This window comes from Penicillium crustosum (assembly GCF_028827405.1).
Source record: "Penicillium crustosum strain IBT 35664 chromosome Unknown utg000003l_segment0_segment0, whole genome shotgun sequence".
Lineage (NCBI taxonomy): Eukaryota > Fungi > Ascomycota > Eurotiomycetes > Eurotiales > Aspergillaceae > Penicillium > Penicillium crustosum.
Genome location: NW_026623124.1, coordinates 961,469 through 983,921, shown reverse-complemented (window position 1 = coordinate 983,921; position 22,453 = coordinate 961,469). Strand labels below are relative to the sequence as shown.

General features: G+C 46.8%; 8 protein-coding genes across 8 annotated transcripts; 3 read left to right on the top strand and 5 right to left on the bottom strand.

The window, feature by feature from the left end:
- Window positions 1–1,271: 1,271 nt before the first annotated feature.
- On the bottom strand, window positions 1,272–2,687 carry N7487_007415 (T6SS phospholipase effector Tle1-like catalytic domain-containing protein; the record flags this gene model as incomplete). Its single annotated transcript, XM_056875145.1, has 3 exons — window positions 1,272–2,305; window positions 2,377–2,556; window positions 2,615–2,687. The coding sequence occupies 3 exons, from the start codon at window positions 2,685–2,687 to the stop codon at window positions 1,272–1,274; spliced, it is 1,287 nt and encodes a 428-aa protein (XP_056727333.1).
- Window positions 2,688–4,046: 1,359 nt separating this feature from the next.
- N7487_007414 (uncharacterized protein) lies at window positions 4,047–5,141 on the top strand (the record flags this gene model as incomplete). The annotated part of the gene is made up of 1 exon (XM_056875144.1): window positions 4,047–5,141. The coding sequence occupies one exon, from the start codon at window positions 4,047–4,049 to the stop codon at window positions 5,139–5,141; it is 1,095 nt and encodes a 364-aa protein (XP_056727332.1).
- Window positions 5,142–5,721: 580 nt separating this feature from the next.
- Window positions 5,722–5,916, bottom strand: N7487_007413 (uncharacterized protein; the record flags this gene model as incomplete). The annotated part of the gene is made up of 1 exon (XM_056875143.1): window positions 5,722–5,916. One exon carries the CDS (start codon window positions 5,914–5,916, stop codon window positions 5,722–5,724), a length of 195 nt encoding a protein of 64 aa, XP_056727331.1.
- An 89-nt stretch (window positions 5,917–6,005) lies between these two features.
- Window positions 6,006–6,590, bottom strand: N7487_007412 (uncharacterized protein; the record flags this gene model as incomplete). Its single annotated transcript, XM_056875142.1, has 3 exons — window positions 6,006–6,188; window positions 6,245–6,480; window positions 6,536–6,590. 3 exons carry the CDS (start codon window positions 6,588–6,590, stop codon window positions 6,006–6,008), a joined length of 474 nt encoding a protein of 157 aa, XP_056727330.1.
- Window positions 6,591–7,914: 1,324 nt separating this feature from the next.
- On the bottom strand, window positions 7,915–8,556 carry N7487_007411 (uncharacterized protein; the record flags this gene model as incomplete). Its single annotated transcript, XM_056875141.1, has 1 exon — window positions 7,915–8,556. One exon carries the CDS (start codon window positions 8,554–8,556, stop codon window positions 7,915–7,917), a length of 642 nt encoding a protein of 213 aa, XP_056727329.1.
- Window positions 8,557–11,038: 2,482 nt separating this feature from the next.
- On the bottom strand, window positions 11,039–12,269 carry N7487_007410 (ABC transporter substrate-binding protein; the record flags this gene model as incomplete). Its single annotated transcript, XM_056875140.1, has 3 exons — window positions 11,039–11,673; window positions 11,744–12,025; window positions 12,080–12,269. The coding sequence occupies 3 exons, from the start codon at window positions 12,267–12,269 to the stop codon at window positions 11,039–11,041; spliced, it is 1,107 nt and encodes a 368-aa protein (XP_056727328.1).
- A 2,704-nt stretch (window positions 12,270–14,973) lies between these two features.
- Window positions 14,974–18,597, top strand: N7487_007409 (heavy metal translocating P-type ATPase; the record flags this gene model as incomplete). Its single annotated transcript, XM_056875139.1, has 2 exons — window positions 14,974–15,553; window positions 15,614–18,597. 2 exons carry the CDS (start codon window positions 14,974–14,976, stop codon window positions 18,595–18,597), a joined length of 3,564 nt encoding a protein of 1,187 aa, XP_056727327.1.
- Window positions 18,598–19,775: 1,178 nt separating this feature from the next.
- Window positions 19,776–22,322, top strand: N7487_007408 (uncharacterized protein; the record flags this gene model as incomplete). The annotated part of the gene is made up of 3 exons (XM_056875138.1): window positions 19,776–19,870; window positions 20,169–21,943; window positions 22,066–22,322. 3 exons carry the CDS (start codon window positions 19,776–19,778, stop codon window positions 22,320–22,322), a joined length of 2,127 nt encoding a protein of 708 aa, XP_056727326.1.
- Between the last annotated feature and the right edge of the window lie 131 nt (window positions 22,323–22,453).

Here is a 22,453-nt window from a genome sequence, read left to right as displayed (position 1 = left end):
CTTTACTTGACTTCCGCGACGAAGGGTCCAGGAATGAAAACGTGGCATAGGCACGGTAGGTTAAATTGCTGATCAGACCGAACCGAGCTGGGTCTCTGTTGTCTAGGTTCTCCGTTTGCTATCGTGTATATTACACCGAAACTGCCGTTTCTTATTACTAAAGTCGTGTGATGGTCTTATAATATTTGGCTACTCTGTAGGACGTAAGTTAATAACTTTTCAGTCAGTAGAGCAAAATCGCTCTAACCGTGACGAGAGAGAATGTTTTAATAGCTCCTAATCATATCCCCAGACTTCGGACCAGTGACAGAATTTTCCTGAATTCCTCGAGCTAGTCTCTTTCAGACCTTGTCGCATAAAGAGGGTATGCGAGAAAAATAACAAGACGAGGCCAATCACGGATGTTTTCAATTCGCAAATGGCTCCATACAAATCAGTATGCTAAATTTACATTTGTCGACCCCGTTCTCATGCTAGTCATCTACTCTTTATTAGACTCTTCAGGGCTAGACCTCGGCATGACCCATGGGTGGGTTTGGGTCAAGACTGTTGAGTATCACGGTGGCTGAACCTTGCAGCAGGGATTGGGAAGCTGCATTTGTTGCTCAGGGTAGTGGATCCTACGAGCTGTGAGCTCGGTAGGTTAGCGACTGTAAGAGAGAGAGATGGTGATCACAAGGGTCAGATTGGATTGTAAGGCTATTGGTGTTAATCAAATTGTTCCTGAAGTATGCCCAAATCTGTTTAGTATCAGTCGCAGCCTCGGCCCTATGTCTTTCAGTCCCACATCTGCTCTCTAGCTTTAGGCTCTGTAGCGACGTCAAATGATAACATGGCAGTCGGGCTGCGGCTGTCACCATCCTCATGTGTATGGAGTAGATTTACGCTTTTGTCTTTAGACAGGCAATAATAATGATATTGATTAGTAGCAATAAAGGTAGTTATAGATACGACATAAGCCTACATCTCTAGATAACTAAACGCCATCAATATCGAGACACCAATGACCTATAATGACTTACTAGAACATTACAGTAACTAGTGGCTGATAGGATTCCCAATCTAACTATGTCGTCCGGATATTATATAATTGTGGATATTTTAGTCCTTATGTAGGCTAGAGATTGACCTCCACTCCAAAAGATAGTTCAGTTCCTTGCAAACATGTTACATGGATTTAGAAAGGCAGAATAAATCATAAGAGCGACGGCACAGGGGGCATTTTTTGGGCTTCAGTAACAAGATAGCAATAAAAGCATATCTTAGAGATATCAATCGAGCGTGTTTGGGTGCACCTTCCTAATTAGCCCTTTCAATTGTTTCTCTAGTCGAGACGCTTCAAACATGGGGATCTTGCGATGACTATTCTTTAAAACCCACCCAGAGCCATCCGACTCCTCCAAGACATGAGAAGGCCAATAAGCTGGCCTATCAGGGGACTGAAGGTTACGTGACGTGACCGATTCATGAATACTTTCGTTGGTGATGTCTTCTTCATGACCGAGAGCTTTGCACCCTAGCGGTTTTCGCGCTGAACGACCTTGAGAGGATTTTAAAAGTGTCGAGATACTCCACTTAACCGGATTAGCATCACCAGAACTTGTGGCCCAAGGCGTCGAGCTCTCTGGGTTGACTCGTTGCGAAAATCCATCATGAAAATAATCAAGATCGATGGAGAGTTGGCCGTCTTTCGTGCATTGAGAGACCATCCACGCTAGTGCAATGTCGGCTAGCCTTGGATCTGGAGCTCCACCACCCACGTCCGTATGGTAGCCTGAAAACCATACCTGACAAAGCTCTTGCCCGGCATTCTGTTTTGGAACATACCATAGTACGGGCTCATATGTGTTCCTTGATTCATCGAGCGATAGGGCCTGGAATGCATGTTGGACATCCGGCGAGAGGATAGTGTTTGGCAGTTCAAATTTCTCCCCTGCGCACCAGCTCAACCAGCTATCATGAAATCCAACCGTGTCCCAGACCCCGATAATCTTGACCGTAAACTGTTCCAAAGGCTTTGCTCGAAATCCAATGCGAAGACGCAAATTGGAATCTTGGTATTTCTCTCTATCAGCGGAAGTGGCTGTCTTTTTCACCATGTAGTAGTCGTTGTAAACAGTGGCGAAATTGTCCATCCCACGGGAGGTAAGTAAACCGAAGCTAGTGACGAGGCCAGCGACAGCCCGTGCTGTGTAAGCACCTCGAGAGAATCCGAAGAAGAATATTTCATCCCCGTCATCGAAGTTATCAGCAAGAAAGCTATATGCTGCCCTGACGTTAGAACTGAGGCCCAAGCCAATTGCCCCTTTTAGGTTAAGAAGAAGAAACTGTCAGTAATTATAGGAAGAGACAGAACAGAGGGTAGGAATGACATACCTCCACCTAATTTATCACCAATAAGACCGGTTCCAACACCCCTCTGATAATACACTATCTGCGATATACGCTTTTTCTGGCCGTTTTCCTCAGTATACCCCGTACGACTGATTGCCCGACTTATGCGAGTCACATTTGTCGGTGGCTGAAATGTATCTCCTGTTGCGTTTGCCCAAGTACCTATAAATCTATAAGGACAGGCTGTTATTACTTGGGAAAGGCAAATGTTTAAACATACCGTCGCAACAGACGACGAGTCGCTTGCGGTTGGACCAAGGAAATGTGTCTGTTTCTGGTAATACAGAAGCCATAATATATAGCGTCCTAAACTATGTCTCTTTTCCACATTAACAGGTTTGTTCTAGAGTGGGATTTTTAAAAACACATAATTCAAGTGTCAAGAGTAGAGGGAGGGCCTTACTATTTCAATATACAGACCGAGAATTAGATGTCTCTGCTTGGTACAATTGTAGGCAAGGATCTGGGCAATGTGATGTTTAAATAACTGACGTACCATACAAAAGTAGCTAGTCATGTGGATGATATTCGTAGATACAAACAACCCCTCGTCATATATATGTTGACCCCATGATAATGGTCATATCACGCCACTGACGTACTACTGGCAACATAGAACAATAACTAATGATCATTTTGATGTTTCAAAGCTGTTTTTACAGTTTAAGCTTATTAGCTTATTCTGCATGATACGCAGTTTCATTAATTGTCTACAAAACCAATAGGGATGTTCCACTGGTACAATACTCAGAGTGATATTCTTGGCATGAGACATTTTAGTCCCTCATACTTAAAATAAAATAAAACTAAAACCATTGGGCATGTTCCACTGGTACAATGCTCAGGATGATTGATCTTCTTGGCATGAGACATTTTAGTCCCTCATACTTAAAATAAAATAAAACCAAAACCATTGGGCACGAAGCTTTTGGTGCCACTAGATATAACCACAAAACGCCGCTCTGAATTGTGATCATCTACTGAAAAACGAAAATCTGGTAATTTATGCTAATCTGTCCATCTTGATGATCTCATGCTCGAAAGACTTGTCACCAGTAGATAGATGTGAGATCATTGTTTAGGTGTACCGCATTCCAGAGTTAGGGTGTGCAATGCTTTGCAACCTTGATTAAGATTTAGAGCCAGATCTAGAGCCCGTTCTCACTCATGCGCGAGGAGGTACTGTTATGGAAGGCGCGAAAGGCCTCCCTTAGTCCGACAGCCTCCAGAAGCAACTTGGAACTCAATTAGCTCAGTGGGCTCTTATTTAACAAGAAAGATCCTGGTTATCTTCAACCGTGTCGAAAGTGGGTATCTTGTTGCAGGTGATCAATTTCTATATCCGTTGATCTCTTTCCAGCACCGGAAGACAGAAGCATATCGTGGGTTACCGTGCCCATGGAATCCCTAACCACCGTTCGCGATGGGAGATGCTCCGCAATCGACCGTTCCAGGCTTCGAGGTATGATGCGTTGGTAATAGTCATGAGATTGAAGCAGAGAATTCTCTCAATCTTTGCCTCTCGTGCTGGCCAGGGATATAAAATACCCGTTGAACTCCGGCGTAAAGATCACTCCTCGCTCTACTGGAGAACTGTGTAGTACCAACTGAACACTCAGATTTACCGTTATCGTCCTATTGTGAGAAACAAAATGGGAGTTCGTGACTACGGAATTTGGAAGGGAACCCCGGTCCTTTACGAGTTTGAGGATCGCTATGAGGACCATGATTCCCCTCATCTGTCGCTGTACTACCATGACAACGAAGGCGACCCGCCAGGTTTCGATCGTGACTTTCGACGCAACAACAGGGGCCATCCACCAAATCCCAACCACCCAAAGGAAATTCCGGGCCTCTTCCGTGCAGCAATCAATATCAAATCCACGGATGATGAGACTCGACTTGCCTATTGGGTGAAAGATAACATGGAGGACCATCTTATTGTCCAGAAATTGACCGGGCTGGACTTTGACTTTAATCCAATCAATAGCGTGCCTGAGCTCAATGGCGAAGGCCTCGACTATATCCGGGGTAACCTCTTCAATTCAAGGAGCGGCCGTGTGCTTTTGCATGACATTCCAGGCACCAACAACGATATAATCGATGTCCTGGAGCCCGAAATCACTAAAGCAATTGAAAAAAAGGCGACCATATATTTGTTCGGTTCTAAGTTCGATACGAATAATGGAATTCACGAAGTCCATATGAATCAGGGTAACATCGGGAACTTTACCCATAGTGATGGAGTCTTTCAGGATGGAGGTCTTCTCATCCAGTACGAGGATCACTGGACTGGCATTTTTATTGCATTTGCCTCCCAGGCAATACACACCGATGATAATACTGGCCATAAAATCCCTGGCAACACTCTGACGTGGGGGGACTTCCTACCCAAGGATATTGAGGAGAATTCGGTGACCATTACGAAAGCGCTCGTCAACCCACGTGAACGGGATGATAGCTCTGCAAGAGACAAGGAGTCAGTGACGCTTGAAAACTTTACAAATCGCCGAGTATCCTTGTCATCATGGACGTTGCGTAACTCCGCTGGTGATGTCCAAGAGCTTCCTCAAAATGCAGTCTTGGCCGCCGGGGAATCCAAGGACTTTGACGTACCCAACTGTCCCCTTGACAATAATGGTGATACAATTACTTTATGCAACAAAGAGGGACTGAGGGTCGATGGAGTGAGCTATCGACGCCGCCAGGGACAGACTGAAGGCCATTCTATTGTTTTTACCCACTGATTTCAGCCAACTTGTAACTACCTCAGGGTGTGTCTACACTCTGCATTTGAGTGAGGCCAAAGACGCAGACCACTAATAAAAGTCGAGCAAACCAGAAAAACACTACTGCTGCCTGGAGTATCGATTTTTGTGTTAGCTCTTTTTGTGCTAAAAGTGTATTTATTGTGTTAAAAGTGGTTTTATTCTAGGTCGATTCTATTCAAGTTACTTTCCGAACATACAAGATGAAAATAGTGCAAGATGTTTTTGGACTAGATATAATACTTATTAATATTAATGACTTCTCTTAGCGAGCCGCTAGCCCCGCCGGCGGGTAAAGTCCGCGACCCTACCCTTCTGCGTGGCCGGAGGTTATATGAGAGCACGCAAGTAGCCAGATGTTAACCGTAGTTCAACAAGAGAGGACCTCATGTAGGTCCATGCTGTCACATTTTGGTCTTCTGGTAAGTATTCCTCAAAGACTCTAGTAAAATCTCTTGTAATCTCTTCCATAGTCTCCTTGAGGTTCCTTATGCATCTTGGAAGTTGATAGTTTCTTCAATATTAGCTGGCATAAAGTACGAGCAACCAATCTTTCTTGTCAGACAATCAGCTTCTGAAGAGACCTTGCACCGAGGATATGCAGCTCAGCTATCTTCGCCTGGATCTCATGGTCTGTTGTCTTTCCCGGTTGACCAAGTTCTGGCAAAACATCCAATGTGGGCATAATGTACTGGCTTGAGACAGCATTATAGACATCCCATGCCTTTGAAGCAAAAATAAATCTTGTCTTCATGTCGAATGTATTTTTCAAAATTTCCTGGTAGAATTTCAATCAAACTAGAACGTATAGAAACAACATCGGAGAGGAAAAGGGCTTGCCATTTAAATCCCCGGATCAACGAAGCTATCCCACCTCTTAAAGCCACTGTAGACCCGCTTGCTCCGCTTTACAGTGTTGCTGATAATTTTGTTCATGTCAAGCAGAAAACGCATGAATGTTCTATCAAGTCGTTGAAGATCTGTCACCCTGTTAATAGACCTTTCCACGATATGTGCGACCCCATCCTGTGGCATTCAAGGTCAGTTTCAGTTTCAATCATCTGGATGATGAAGCAACTGACAATCAACTTTGAGTCTTCACTTAACTGTGCCAATGCTGCTTCAAGGTGGGCTCTAGGCTCTTCGAGTTCGTGAATCTCTTGTTCCCATTTTGCTTGAGCCTGCTCCATGTTCAAAAGATCTGCCTTCAGAGTCACGGAGTGCGCAAAGGCAAGCACGCCAATGGCTACGACCGCAGGGGCCAGGGTGACGCCTTCCAAGACAGTGATAATTAATGCGGGCACGCCACAGCGCGTGACTTTGCGTTCATTTATAGGCCTGGAAGTTTCATAGGAGTAGCCTTGGTAACTCACCTAGTCTCTCAACGTTGCTTTCATACCACTCCTTCTTCTCTCGAACTTTCTGCATTTGCTCCTCTTTCTCCTTCATTATCACCTCTTCTTTTCTTTTCTGGTCTTCTTTCTGCTCTTTCTCCATCTGCTATATTCTTCTCCAGTTTCTATTCCTGTACATACGACCATAGGGTGTGGAAAACAGGGCTTCCCGTCCGCTCAGCCGTACTTAAGCCACACGCCGGTGAGTTAGTAGTTGGGTGGGTGACCACCAGCGAATCCTCACTGTTGTATGTTTTTGATTTTTTTGGACGTTTGTCCCTATGTATCAGATTTTCACCAGCACATACATACATACCTGGATACAAGTAATGTTTCATCAACTGAGAGATGAGTGTTTTATAAAGGCTGGCTTACAGTTCTAGAATGTTGAGAATTTCCCCTGGGGATGTGTTGGCTTCATTCTATCGATTGTCTGGTGATTCATGTAGCTCATCACCACATAAGTTATTGATCGATTAGTACTTTAAGTAGACTTGGCCAGTCTAGGTTGGATCCGGGGGGCGGAAGTAGTTTGGGAACACACAGGTTTTTAGGAGTAGCTGCATTTTTGTCCAAATACCGAGGCTTCTATTCGAACTTCGCCCAGACGGAGTTGGGTCCGTTCTTCGAGGATGTGTGTCGCATGCTAGTAGGAGCTAGTACTAAACTGTATTGACTGAAGAATAAGCCTATGTTGTTTTGAAAAAAGGTAGGATAAGAGTGGAAGGACACGCCAGGGGTTTAGGGGCGTGTAGGATATTCATGTATCCTCCTCCATAACGTACCCGGTAGATAACTAACTAGTGGTGTTTTTAGCATTCAGGCGAATAGGCTGGAGTGATAAAAATGATAAAAAGTACAATCAAAAAGACAAAAAACATACAACAGTGAGGATTCGCTGGTGGTCACCCACCCAACTACTAACTCACCGGCGTGTGGCTTAAGTACGGCTGAGCGGACGGGAAGCCCTGTTTTCCACACCCTATGGTCGTATGTGCTTGAGGTTATGGTGAGAAGAATTATAGTCGGCAATCAAGCAGTGAAATCACAGACATAAAGAATCATCATCGGGATGACTTCGGCCGATTCACCATATAAGACTAGTGGATTTCGTGGCGATAGATGGTTCCTTGCAAGTTTTGCTCTTCAGGTTGAATGAGGGGTTTGGAAGGATTTCAGCCTGCAAAAGGAGTATTCCTTGGCTATATAACAGGCCCACTTCCGAAGTTAAAAGGGCCCTAATTAGAGACCTCGGATGTGGCTGGCAATTCAGCCCGTTGGGCTTTCAGAGACAAGTAATTCCATAAGGACTGAAGAAATTTATATATCGAACGTCTATCCATTATACTGCGAGACGGTCAAGCGTATCGCTTCGTTAGAGTGGGCTCCACGGTGCCCGATGACGTGAAGCTGCAGTGTCCCTTTCCCAGTTCATCCCCTTCGGAGTTGATCGACTCGACCGGCAGGCTAGTGGTCTGACCCCACTTCAATTTTCCCCGGATTGCAACATCTAGGTTCTCATGGGTGGGTGGATGACAGGCGGCACTGATGGCAGCAGAACAAGATGCCGCTAATGGGGCGTTTGACTTGAGTCGCCTGAGTCTCAATATACACAATGTAAGTATCATAACAACCCCGACTAAGACCGAAAAGAGGATCAAAGTAGAGGAGTAGCCTAGACTACTGGTACTCCATAATTCTCGGTCGAGCGCTGTGTATGTAACTTTCTCCAGATAGAAGATTGATTGGGAAATTGTCCAGTGGAGGGTCATGTATAGGAGAAGAACAGGCACGCTGTAGCAGTACGGAATTCTGAGCCAATATGTCGATCGCTGTTGGCTACTCTTGACAGGCCAAGTGACACGGAGCACCTTGCGTTCGATTCCGTAGGAGCTATACTCAGCAGCAGCTAGCATACTAGTCAGTACCGCGTTGTAGCAGTAGTAGCATATTGTAACCGCAAGCTGCGGTATGTTGGCAAATACCACAGATTGTAGCATGCCTTTAACACCAACAACATCGAAGGTGTAATAGTCGCTTTCATCCACATCTGATGAGAAAAGATTCTTAAACTGGCTCGTTGAAATCCATTGCCATCGCTGTCCTGCAAACCGACAAAAAACATAACGATTCTGGTGATCAGGGTTATAAAACATCTAGTGTGATTATTAGCCAACTTTCCCTTGAGAGTCAATAATCAAGAATCTGTGTGAATGAATGTGAGATATACGAAGATAGAGTTGCGATCCAATAAGGATAAAGAATAGTGGAATCTCAACGGCGGCAGACTTTTGTACTGACTGACTGGCTTCGCAAATGTTTTGTTCCCATTTGCAGAATGTCGGTCGATGTAGAAAAGGGTACTGCGGGTGGATATTATCGAAATAGGCCCGTGATAGATTAGCCGAAACACTCGGTGATGGTAGTCGTATTGTTCTATCTGGACGTATATCAGAATGACTCTCTTCTGTGTCTTCAATATTACGTGGTGACGATGATGATTGCTCGCTTTTGAGGCCCATTGTTGCACTGATGATCCTCGAGAATGAGACCGCTGACGAAGGACCGAAATAGTGGGGCTCACCACCTGCGGTATTGAAACACAGCAGGGAAAATTCAGAAGAGAGATGGTCGACTTGCCCAGCGTCATCACTTGGAAGTGATGGTGATGCTGCATTCGTATGTGAAGAACTCGTGTATGCCCCCGGTGAGTCCCGTAATTGGGTGAATGTAAAGCTTCCAACGTCTGGACCGAGGTCACTGGAACAAACGGAGTAATAGGTTCGATGTTCGTGAGCTCATGCTGATCATCTTCTCCTAAAGGTATGTCGGGAAGTGATTCTCGAAGACGGGCTTCCAGATAAACCACGCGCGATTCAAGCGACTGCATGTAGTCAGTCACGCGGGCGATGTAACCCCGTGGCAGGGTCTTCGACCTGACATTCTGCGCCACATCAGTCAAGGCCACCAACCTAAATGAGCAATCAACATACCTTGCTGGTTTCTCAAACAATGATTGCATTTCAGCGTTTGCCCATTGCACTAACCATATGTCAACCTATATGTATTTCTCACTCTTCGTACGACTTTCACCTTCAGTTTCTTGCGCTTACACCCGATACAAGCCAGCATTGTCCGCTCCCCAAGCCTTGGTCTCTTTGGTGCATTTCTCATGATTCAAAGACTTCTTAGACAGTATGTTGATATGTTCGACAGTATCGCGGGGAGATAAAACGGTTGAGATAACGTGACCAATGGCATTTGATCTACCATTTACCCCTCAATCCTTTTTTTTCACTCGAAGTCCGTATAATCTGTATAGCTACATTAATGATGGATTGTCGTGCCTAAGAGGGTTCAGTCCTATCCCCATCTTGTTCTTACAACTACGAAGTGCGGATATTGACAGGTGTTCCCACAGCTCGGGCAATGCGGAACTAGGTCTAATTGAGATTGTCCAATTTGTGGCTAACATGAGGAGTTTCAATTGGCAATTCGGGAGGAACCGAGCATTATTGGCGGGGGCCACCCCCTGATAACATACCGGGAGAATCCGAAGTCCAATGAGTGATAGCGCAAGAGATATGATGCACGCAATCAGAAACCCGAGAGATTACACACGATACCCGAAAGGTTTCAAAAACATACAAGTGCAATTTGGAATCTGAAAACTAATTCGAGAATCTCCCCGCCAATGAAACCATGGCCGATCAGGAAGACGGAAGACATGATGAAATAGTTGGATGAGTTTCTCGGTTGATCAAGTGCGGTAGAGTGAAATGAAGTGCGATAAATTGCGATCCATTGAGGTCAATGAGTCTTCCATTTTAAAGTCTTCGAAGTTCAACTAATGATGCAATGGCTAGGAAATATGGATGAATAACCCTAGAAAACTCGATAAAACCGATCGGAGACACCTGTATAAGGTTGGTTTGTAAGCTTCACTCTACATCTCTTCAACTACATATGCAATTAGTATCTAGGTACCATGATTTAAGATACTAAACCTTGAGTAATTTGATTTAATTATGTTCGCAAGCTAACGTCACACATTTCTCATCGTGGAGTTTGCATCTATAGTAGATAGAAATTACTATGAATTGAAGAACCCCGAGCATCTAGTATACCCTGCCACTATAGGTAGCATTGTTAGCAAAGTGAACATGGCTAACGTTCAAATTTTTGTCATTAAAATATCAAGGTTCAGGGAAAAGCCGAAACCAATAATCATCCAATACCAGACCTATCTTGTTCACCGGTTGAAACTCTCCTTTCTAAAGCATAGTTGGCTTTTCTTGTCGATGAATATTGCGCAAACCCCAATATCATTCTCGGAATATCAAATTAACACCTCTAATATACATTCAAAGTGACCAAGTATAGTGGATCTGTACATCGATCTGACAAACACATCTGAAGCTAACCGCCGGTATTCACTCTAGCACACAGCGGAACGCCACGGAACATTGAATGGTTCCCAGTTTAGCGACTACCATAGTACGAATTCACCGGGCTAGGTCCCTGGGCACTCCCGATAGAAGTCTCAAACTGCAGTCTCCACCACTCGACCAACTCACGGTTTTCCATGAAAGTTGCAAATTGAGTGAGAGCCGTGAATTCATCGTCCCACACGCTTGTAGACTCAGAAGACAAGTCCTTCCGTACCACGTAGCCCCCACTACCCTGCTGGCGCTCGTCGCTAAGCAACCAGCTCATAAACAATTTCGCACTTTCAGGGCGAGGGGTAGAAGCAAAAATAGCACCAGTCTGTGGCCAGAGCAAAGCAGCGTCTTCGGGGGTTTTGCTAGCCAGGTTTTTCGCACCGCTCAAGTTTGTGGTGAAAGACAACGAGCGAGTTGAATTGGTCTCGGCAATGTAGTCAGCAGGTTCGCCAGTTCCCCGAACCCACTGAACGTCCTGCTCGACGATTGATTCAAACCATTCCCAACCATATTTGTCGATGATGACAGAGAAAAGGTAGGTGATAGCGTCGTCGTCATTGGGATACGTCAAACTCAATTTGCTCTTCCACTCTGGGCGGACAAAGTCTCCATAGGAGGATGGGACATTAGACTCGTTCAATAGTCCGGTATTGTAAATGAGATCTCCAAATTGATCTAAAAAGAATAGAGCCAGTTAGCTTAGGAAAGGATTTATGAAGTGGGAAGACATGATCATGTTGCTCACATATAAATGCTCCCACAAAGGCACCATGGGGATCCTTGACCGCGGTATAAACCTCCTCCCATTTCAACGGCTTGTAAGGCAGCAGCCGTCCTTCCCTCTTCCAGCGACCGAAATCGTGGAGCGTCTGCAACACCGCAATGTCTGCGCCGTCGGTTCCATTGCGTTGGAACTGACGATTGACTCGGCTGTCATGATATTTTGAAACATCGACAGTTAGGTTGAGCTTGATTTCGGGGAATCTTGCTTGCCATGCTTCAATGGTCGATACACCCTGGCTTACAGCTTTTCAACAGTGTCAGTAAGAACTCGATCGCAATTTAAGAAAGGTGTTATTACCATCGCCTCCCCAAAGAACAATTAGGTCACCCGTCTCCTTCTTAGCAGCCTCGTAAATTTCGTCCAAAGTTCGATTCTCAATAGCAGGATCATGGCTGGGGTAGGAGTTCCAATTGGGCAGCACGCTGCAGCGACCAAGGTCGGCCAGGCCCAAGAGGCCAAGGATAAGTGATTGTCCAGCGATCTTCATAGCAGCTTCAATCGGGGGATTGAGTTCAAATGTCAAGGAGACTAGGTGAACAAGTGTTGTGATGGCTAATAAGGGCTCTCATAGACATTATATATAACCATGCATGTATGTACAATTGATCTGTAGACGGAATTTTTCCGCGGTTATGTGAAATTAGGGGATTCTAAGTTTATCTGTGTTATTATGAAGCAGGTAATAGGGTGGCAAAATTAAAAAAACCAAGAGGAAATGAGAATAGGGGTGAGCCAAAGTACGGTGTTGTGATAGTCGTTGCTTGGGTGGAGTTTTGAGCCAAGCAACTTGATTTAAAATCTGAGACATTTCAACGTTGTCGTTTTCCGCAGTCTCCAGATTGCTCTTAGTAAGGTAGCCACATAGATTGATAACTACGGAGATAGTGCATGATGACTTGCGAATATCCCTACCTAGTTAGAACAAACCCCTTAATTGAAAATAGCTCAAACTTAGGAATGTCTGTCGATTCAATCCATCATACTCCGTACATGCTTCGCTATCAATAGTTAGCTACACCCTACCTAGGCAAGAGCAGCAAGTTTACAAAGTATTAGTTAGGAAAAGTCCTGGAATTGAAGCATAATCGTATTGTAAGGTCGCTGGATACCAACGGCATTCTTGCATACTACTTACAATTTTCCAAGCCCGAGAACTTCCTTGCGAAGGAAATTAAACTGTCATCCGGCAGATCCTGCCAGTAAATAACGAGAATATGGGTCCGTTTATTCGCTGTGGATACATGTCATTTCGGAAATTTTTCCATCTTACTGTGCAGATTCTGGATTGAGAGCATGCGTCGTTGTGTTCAATCCCAAAAAAGGTATCCGTGAGCATGCTCACTCATTTGAACTTGCAACCGAGTGTACTTTTTATAGAGCTAGCTGCCCAAGAAAACGTGACCAATTTCTCCCAGTCTTCAAATGCACAACCATCCCAGCCAAGAAATGAGGCCGAGTCATCGAATTCCTTCCCCATCTCCATTCCCGAGAGACTTGAAATTTGCGTAAACCCCGGGGGTGAACCGGCGGCTCACGTTTGTAATTTTTCCATCAACCAATACTCATCGTCTCGATTCTCAACTGGTAGACTATCAAGGGACATGATTTTGCTTACAGGCCGATCTGGATAATTCCCGGCTCCGGCGCAAGATCTGCTCCTGCCGTCTGTAGACATCGGCCTGGAGATTTTTGAGATTATCATGATACCGCTCTGCCTGTTGGCTCCTGGTAGAAAGCTTCTTTAGGACCCCCTATTGCGTCTTGGAGCTCTTTTGTTAACTCTACACTGAAACCTTCTTCCATAAATAATGCAAGGCCCACAATAAGCGCTGTGGCAAAGCTCACGGCTCTTGAAATATCAAATTAGTCTTTGTTTACGTTCTTGCTGGGATTACTCACTGTAGTACGATGGTGTATAGCGTTCAATGTCATATGCCTGAATATAATACCTGATGCCTTGTTTTGGCTTGGCAGTAAAATGAAAATAAGTAAATTTCTAATCTATTTTGGGCGGCGGCCTAGTGACAAAGCCACCCCGGGATCTTCTTTTCTATATATCTCCTCTCACATTTTTTCAGATTTCATATATTAACCTATTCTATTAGAAGATTTTACACCTAGTCTTACGGTATCTTTCTAGCTATGACCGTGAAGAAGAATTATATTTAAAGAAAAGACGTTCAACGGAACTTCCAAAAAAGAAAAGAAAGAACCTTTCAGTGTAGCTTCTGGACTTTGATATCAAGAAACATCTCTCTTCTGGCAACTTGGATGAACAGGCACTAGCCATGAAAAACGTCACTATCAATTGAAACTGAGGCAGGGAGGGGAAGCAGACGATGAAAAGGGACAGTGGGAAGCAAGGAATGGGAGCTGGAAGGTAGGAGTTGCACTCCACTACAATCATTATTTAATTTCTTATATATGGTTTTGGATATATGTTTCGGTTTATGGGTTTTACGGGTTACAGGAATGGGCTGGTTTCACACTCTTTACGGTCGACATCTGTACACTCTTTGGGATGCACAGGATGCTTTTGGCAGGAAGTCACAATGTTCAAAGAGGAAGGAATGACTTCAAAAGTTAATTCGCTCCAAGGCTAGCAGAAGTATTCTATTTAGTCTTTCACGCATTTTTCAGATCCAAGTGGAACAGATCTCAGTGCCGTGAAGATGGGGTCAAAATAAGGTCGTCTGCTAAACAACAAGCCGCTAGTCATCGTAGAACGGTGGGGATCAACTCTGAAGGTATTCTCATTTTGATTGGTCAAGATCTATAGCCTCGTCAATTTATCAAACTCATCCATAGTTCAATTGTTACGACTTGACAGTATGGCTAGAACAGCCTCCATTTAGATAGTTGTATCGAGTACTCGCCTCCACGTACTTGGAACATTGTAAGAGCGAATTCAGTATGACCCGTTCTCTCCATAGCTATGTCAATCATGTAGAACAAAGATCTGAAGAAGTTACTCTTCATTATTAGTATTAGTGCTCCAGGTAGAACTCCTCAGCTGCTCACAAGAAGCAAGCAGTAAGTATATATGTACATAGTTCACTATCGGCTTGGCATTCACGTTCCCTGCAAACAAGCCAAACTCTTTCCCCCTCCCCCCCGCAAGCACAATACCTGTGGGCCCGACGGGTCCCCATCTCCACATTCCTTCACTCCACGTAGAACTAACCAGCATTATGGGACACTCTTGCTGCGGAGGCACGTCCTCTCAACAAGATGCGCCTCACAAATCTGAGGTGAAAGAATCCGATACTTTGTCTGCGACTTGTTATGGCGGTGCGCCAACGGAAAAGTCCAATCAGCAGAGCTCTTGCGGGGGCCGTGCTTTCCAAAACAACAAAACAAGTAACAATAGCACTACAGCTTCCTCTACCGAAGTTGAACAGTCCTGGTGCAACAAACCTACGACTTCTTATAAGGGTAAGGCTCGCCCCGAAGATTGCAAGGGAGGCTGCTGCAACGACCAGCCTACTGAGGCTATTGGTGAAAAGGATATCCCTTCTTGTGGTGCTTCTGCTTGCAAGGAAGCTTGTTGTGTAGGAAATCCTACCAGTGAAGCTGGGAAGTCAGACTACAGTGTTTTCTGCTCCAGGACCCCATTGTTCTGCGACCCTGCTACTTCAGTTGAACCTCCTGTGGCAGAGTGCTGCGAGGGCAAGTCTTCGCCCTGCTGTAATGAGACGTGCCTCGACCGCCTGGCTTTACGTGAATGTGATATGGGGTCAAGCATTCATTGCATGGAAGCATGTGGATACTGTATGTTGAAATGGAGTGGCTTATTGTCATATTACTCTACTGACTTTGGGTGCAATGCAGCTTTTTCCTCGACATCTACACCGGCGGATGGCGCAAAGATCAACCGTAGAGCTTGCGACCATCACCACCGTTCGGTTAGAGAGCAGTATGCTGCTAAGCTTTCAGCGCTCGGGTGTATCTGCCGTGCTCTTCTTGCCCTAGGCAAAGAATCATGCTGCGAGCCCCAGAAGCGCGCTTCGCTGGGAAAGGGGTGGTGTTCTGAAAGACCACTGAAACAGTCTTTTTCGCTCAGCTCGGTCGAATCTCGCCACACAAGTGGCATGTCTCCAAGTCGATCGCCGCGTCGAAGTACCGAGCATGGCAGGAAGGACAAAGTTGCACGTGGTATTGAAGGCTGTGCCAGCAGAGGTTGCTCTTCCAAATCATGTTGCAAACCTAATGTTACCACATCCAGTGTCAACTTCACTGATCCCTGTGCCCCCGAAACTGACGAAATAAAAGGTAAGTCTGCAAATGGTTCCTGCGCTGATATTTGCTGTACCTTGAAAAAGCCTACTCTTCCAAAAGACAAAGACAAGAAGAGTGGGGCTTTTAGTATCACCCCCGATCTAGAGGGCCAGGCCACAGGCGTCGAGCACGTGGCTCTTTCGATATCTGGTATGACCTGCACTGGCTGCGAGACGAAACTCAACAGAACCCTCGCGACAGTGACAGGCGTAAAGAACTTGAGGACAAGTCTGGTTCTCTCTCGGGCTGAATTCGACTTGGACCTCAATCTCTCAACTGTGGACTTTATTATGAAGCATCTAGAGCGGACTACAGAATTCAAATGCGAGACCATCACCAGTAATGGGTCAACTATGGATATTGTCGTTTCTGGAGATCCATTTTCGATCGCCAACCAGGCTTGGCCGGAAGGCGTGAGTGACATATCGCTCGTCGAGGGGTGTACTGTTCGTGTTTCTTTTAACCCGGAAGTGGTTGGGGCACGAGATCTCATTGAAAAACACTGGGGCGAGACTGCAAAGCTTGCGTCCACCTGTGCTGACCCAGCACTCGCAGCTGGAAGCAAGCATGTCCGCCTTTCCGGACTCATGACTCTGTTGTCTGCAATCCTCACTATCCCAGTGTTAGTCATGGCATGGGCCCCCATCCCCGACAGAGAAATTGCCTATAGCTCTGCCTCACTAGCTTTGGCTACTGTTATTCAGGTTGTGATAGCAGGGCCGTTTTACCCTAAAGCTTTGAAGGCTCTTCTCTTTTCGCGAGTCATTGAGATGGATCTTCTTATTGTGTTGAGTACCAGTGCGGCATACATCTTCTCTGTTGTGTCTTTCGGCTTTCTCATTTCTGGTAAACCTCTTTTTACTGGCCAGTTCTTCGAGACAAGCACCCTTCTAGTTACGTTGATCATGTTCGGACGATATATCGCCACCCTTGCCCGACAAAAAGCGGTGGAGTCAATCTCTATTCGATCACTTCAAGCTCAGACTGCCCTTCTCGTGGACAAATCAAACTCTTCAGAGGCCAAGGAAATCGATGTTAGGCTACTGCAATATGGAGACACCTTCAAAGTTCTTCCTGATATGAGAATCCCAACCGACGGAACTGTCATATCTGGTTCATCTGAAGTAAACGAGTCAATGCTCACTGGAGAGTCCCGACCTGTTGAAAAGAATCCCAAGTCGCGTGTCATTGGGGGGACAATGAACGGGTCGGGAAGCCTAATTGTCAGGCTAACTCGCCTCCCGGGCGACAACGCCATCAACACCATCGCTGCCATGGTCGATGAAGCCAAGCTTTCTAAACCAAAGATCCAAGAGCTTGCCGACAAGGTGGCTTCATATTTTGTTCCTGTCATTGTTGGCTTGACTATCATCACATTTGTGGTTTGGGTTGCTGTTGGCATAGCAATGCAAGGCAAGACCGGTTCCGAAGCAACCGTTCAGGCTGTCACCTACGCCATCACCGTGCTTATCGTCTCCTGCCCTTGCGCCATTGGACTTGCCGTACCGATGGTGGTTGTAATCTGCAGCGGTATCGCCGCGGAACGAGGAGTGATATTCAAGTCCGCGCATGCTATTGAAGTCGCCCACAAGGCCTCTCACGTGGTCCTTGACAAGACAGGAACCCTGACCCAAGGAAAGCTCGGCGTAGCTGTTGAGCACTACCTTGAAAACGGAGAATCAAGTCTGTCACTTCTTTTAGGCTTGGTTGGCGACAGCAAGCACCCGGTTTCGGTTGCTGTCAATAATCATCTTGCCCACAAGGAAATTGTTGCAACAGCTGTCCCCAACGTCAAAAGCTTGACTGGCCGAGGTGTAGAAGCAAGACTAGGTAGTCAAACGCTGCAAGCTGGGAATTCTCGCTGGCTAGAGCTTTCCGCACATCCCTTGGTGCAGCCGGTTCTCTCGCAAGGCTATACTGCGTTCTGCTTCGCCATCGACGGCGCACTACTTGCGGTATTCGGTCTCGAGGATTCTCTCCGAGCTGATGCAAGGCACGTGGTCAATACTCTACAGAGACGCGGCGTGTCAGTCCATGTGGTATCAGGCGACGACGAAGGTGCTGTGCAGAATGTGGCCACCAAGTTACAAATTCCCGATAGCCATATTCATGCTCGTAGCTCTCCGTCGGACAAGCAGTTATACATCAAAGATCTGCTAAGTAATTGTTCGGACGGTAAAGTGCCAATTGTCATCTTTTGCGGGGATGGCACTAATGACGCCGTGGCGCTCGCCCAGGCAACTATCGGCGTTCATATGAACGAAGGTAGTGACGTTGCCAAATCTGCAGCCGATGTCGTGCTTATGCGTCCGGATCTGTCTGGCCTTGTCACCATGATGGATGCCAGCAAGGTCTCTGTGAGACGTATCAAATTCAACTTCGTTTGGAGCTTCGTGTACAACACATTTGCCGTGCTCCTTGCGGCTGGGGCCTTCGTGAATGCCAGAATTCCGCCCCAGTTTGCGGGGCTGGGAGAGCTAATAAGCGTGCTACCCGTGATCATCGCTGCTGTGCTCTTGCGGTGGTCTAAGATTTAGCTTGTGGGTAAAACAATCGTTTATTTTATCCAGATTATCTTCTCGCAACCGAAGTGATCTTTTTGGTGGGCTAGTGTATCTTTTGATATGCCAGCGTGGCTTTGTGAGTCAATGTACGGAAAGCTGATTGTTTTCAACAAACAATCCTCTGCATCTCTTATGAAATCTAACGTTTTTATTTTCTTTTATATAATTTCTCCGTATTAGTATAAAAATGGGTTCCAATACCGTGTGAGATGAGATGAGAGAAAGGAAGAAGATATGGGAGAAATTGTTCCATTTTATCTTCAGACTCTTCCATTTCTTTTAGCGGTTTTCTATATAAATATGTTCGGTCATAGACACATACAATTAGTTTGTCTTGTAGGTTTTGTTTATCAAACATGGCAATGACAGGTGATATGAAAACTTGTGGCTGGCACTGTCATATGAGTCTGTAGCGTTTGACCAGGTAAGACCGAAGGATATATAGATTTCTGAGACATGGGGATAAAACGCGACCGCATTGTATAGCACTCGCACTGCTATAAATCGCATTTGCCATTGAATATGAACCCCTGGATTTGTTCTTAAGTATGAAGATAAAATACAACTAAATTTCATGGGACTTGTATATTATCGTAGAATGCATTTGTTGCTTAACATTGACCCTTAGATACGTTCTTGGATATAAAGATAAAACGTGACTTGATTGTATAGACCTTACCTTGTTGTAGATCGCGTTTACTGTTCAATATCGACGTTTAGATGTATTCTTAGATATAACGATGAAATGCGATACAACTTTATATCACTGGCACTGTTATAGATCGCATTTAGTGTTCAGCATTGACGCTTCGAATTGTTCTTGAATATAAAATATGAAAATAGCCCAAATATAGATGATACATCACTTTCCATATTTGCTCACCAACTGGCGAATGTAAAGTTGGCTCCCGAAACTCTGGTCACCGCCATCGCCACAAGGTGGCTTGTGTGCTTCTCCTCATCCAACCTCTTTTCCCATAACCACCCAACGCTGCCTGTTACCTATTCACCATATTTTGCTTGAGATATTCCATACCTTCGCATACCCCCCTTTGATTCCCCTATCTGGTTTTGTTACCCCTTCAACCAATGAACCGATCATCGCCGTGAAGAAGACCACACACACACACAACCTCACAGACCGAGCCGCCATGGCGCGACGGTACGAGATCGATGAGCTGATATGGCTCCGCGGCTCGCCCCTTGTCGCAAAACCTCCTGGTCTGCCTCCAATTGAAGAGTGGATGTATGTTGGCTCCAATGATCGCAATTCTTTGGCTGTCCCGCACTGTCAACGTCAAGACTGACCGCAACCTCTAGGCCTCAACCTGACCCAACAACCACACAACGCAAACCCCACGGCACCCGTGATGCCAGTAATCCGACCGAGACTGGCACAAACAGAAGACCTAGCTTTTTTGAAGCCAAACATATCTCTCGGGGGTCCAACTCTGGTATTATTATCTCCCTTTCTATCGATCATCAGACATCCTGATCGATCTGTAATGGATGCACTTGCTAATGTGGACTCTTTATCTTTTTAGAGGACATTGTACTCGGCCCCCGAAAACCGCCTTTGCTTCATCTCGCATTGGCGGCAAAGGCTCGTTTGATCAGACAGACCGACCCGCGGTGCGGCCAAACGATTCGGACGAAACGAAGAACGACCGATTCAACTTCAGAGACAAGTTTTTCAAGGACCGCGATGCCCCGGATAAAGAGTTAGATCGACGAGAGGCCAAGCCAGGGCCACTGACTGCCCGACGTGGGGAAAGAGAGGACTGGAATGCCGGGCGCCCACGTCGCACATTCGGCCCAGATGAGCAGGAGCGCAAGCCCAGGCGAAACGGCGAGTTTGATCGATGGGAAAACAAAGAAGGACCTCGCGATCCCAATGCTGAACGGGTGGCCCGTGACAAAGATGGCCGATTCCCCACTCGGAAAGAAGGACAGCCCCCGCGATCCAAATATGAAGGAAGCTGGTTCCGCGAGGAACAGGCCCAAGAGGGCGCTGACGCCGATGACGATAAAGCGCCGTTGCGCAACCGAGAATGGCGCCAAAACCAGACCCGACACGGTACCGAACGTGAGTGGAACCGTGGCGCCAAATTTGAACAAGAACCTGAATGGCTGGATGCCAATGACCGAGACGAACCACGACGAGCACACACTCAGGAGGACTTTGAACGGTGGAAAGAGCGTATGAAGGCTGGATCTGGATCATCCGCACAACCCCCGGCACACGCTGAGGAGAAGAGAGAAGCACACGTTGAAGAGCAAAAGCCAGAGACCCGCCGTACTGATGGTGAGATTTTCAGCAATTCCGGCGCTCAGTTCATGTCCGACGAGTCGATGGAACGATTCTTCGGACTATTAGGTGATTCGAAGGCTCAGCCTCAGACCCCAGAAGTCAGTACTCCTATCGCTGCCGATCCAGTTGCCAAAAAGGAACCCTCTCCATTTCCTGGGAAGCCTGGAAAGTCATCTCGTTTTGCGGGTCTCTTTAGCCCCATGCCAGAGAGCCCTGCCAGAGAGCCCGAGCCGATGCCTTATTTCAATGCCCCACCCCAGCCCCAGCATTATCAACAGCCGCCTCAGCCGGCGCCTGAGAGTATGCCTTTCCCATCCCACAGTGCGGACCAAGAAGGCTTCCAGCGCATTCTACAGATGCTTGGTGGACAACGCTCGGAGAATTCTACGCCGCACGAAATGGGTCTGCCCCAGCAGCAACGGAATATCTCCATGATGCATGCCGAGCAGCAACATGCCGCCCTATCTCTGTCATCTCCTTCCAGGGAACACCCCCATCGATCTGATTACATGGGCACTGGCCCTGAGAATCCAATGGCCCAAGTTGGCCCCAAGGATCCCCAGGCGCTGGAGAGGGCCCACTTGCTTCGTTTGATGCAGCAAGTCCGAGTCGGTCCACCACCTGCGGGTCATCTACCCCAGCAGTCTCCCAACCCGGGCATTGCCCCTCCCCCAGGTCTGATGCCGGAAGGCATGCCACGTCCTCCGCCAGGACTTTCTTCCCAAAAGACGCCCACTTTCCTCGACGACCCGGCCATTGCCAACATGCAGCGACCAGATAGCGAGCACCTCCGTCGCCGACCTGCAAATGGTCCGCCCATGGGATTCTTTGATGATATGCCGTTCCCTCAGGGTAATCAGGGCCCCATGACCCCGGGTGGTCCTATTACTCCGGGTGGCTCACGGCCTCCTCAGGGCCCGAGTCAGCCTCCTATGCCGCTTCAGCGACCCCCGGGTCTCGAGCATCTACCACCTCCTGGATGGACTGGCCAACCTGTCCCCCAGCAGGGTAATGTACCAAGCCCTATGGGCCCTCCTGGAATATCCAATCCAGGCCGCGGCATGAACCCCAACTTCCCCCCGGCATGCTTCCTATGCCCGGAAACGCGCCTCCTATGAATGAGCGCCAAGGTTTCCCTCGCGGTCTGCCTCCAGGCATGATGCCACCTCCGGGTTACATGAACGGCCCTCCCCCTGGCTTCCCTCCTATGCCACCAAACCCTGAGGCCATGATGGGACTTGGTCCCGGTGGTCAGGGTCCCTTTGGGCCTGGCAACCCTGGCCCACAGGGCCCTCCTCCCTCATCTAGACACCTTCTGGAGATGTTCGGCCAGTCCAACGGCGGTGACGTCCGCGGTGGTATGGTCGGTCCTGGCCAGTTCAGATAAACGGAAGATATTGGAAAATGATTTCTAACGCCTCCTTACATTTTCGCACCATTTACCACTGCCCAGTGACTATTTATGATTATCTACGCTAGCTTGGTGAAGCCGATGTACAGGAGCACGTGATCTCAGGT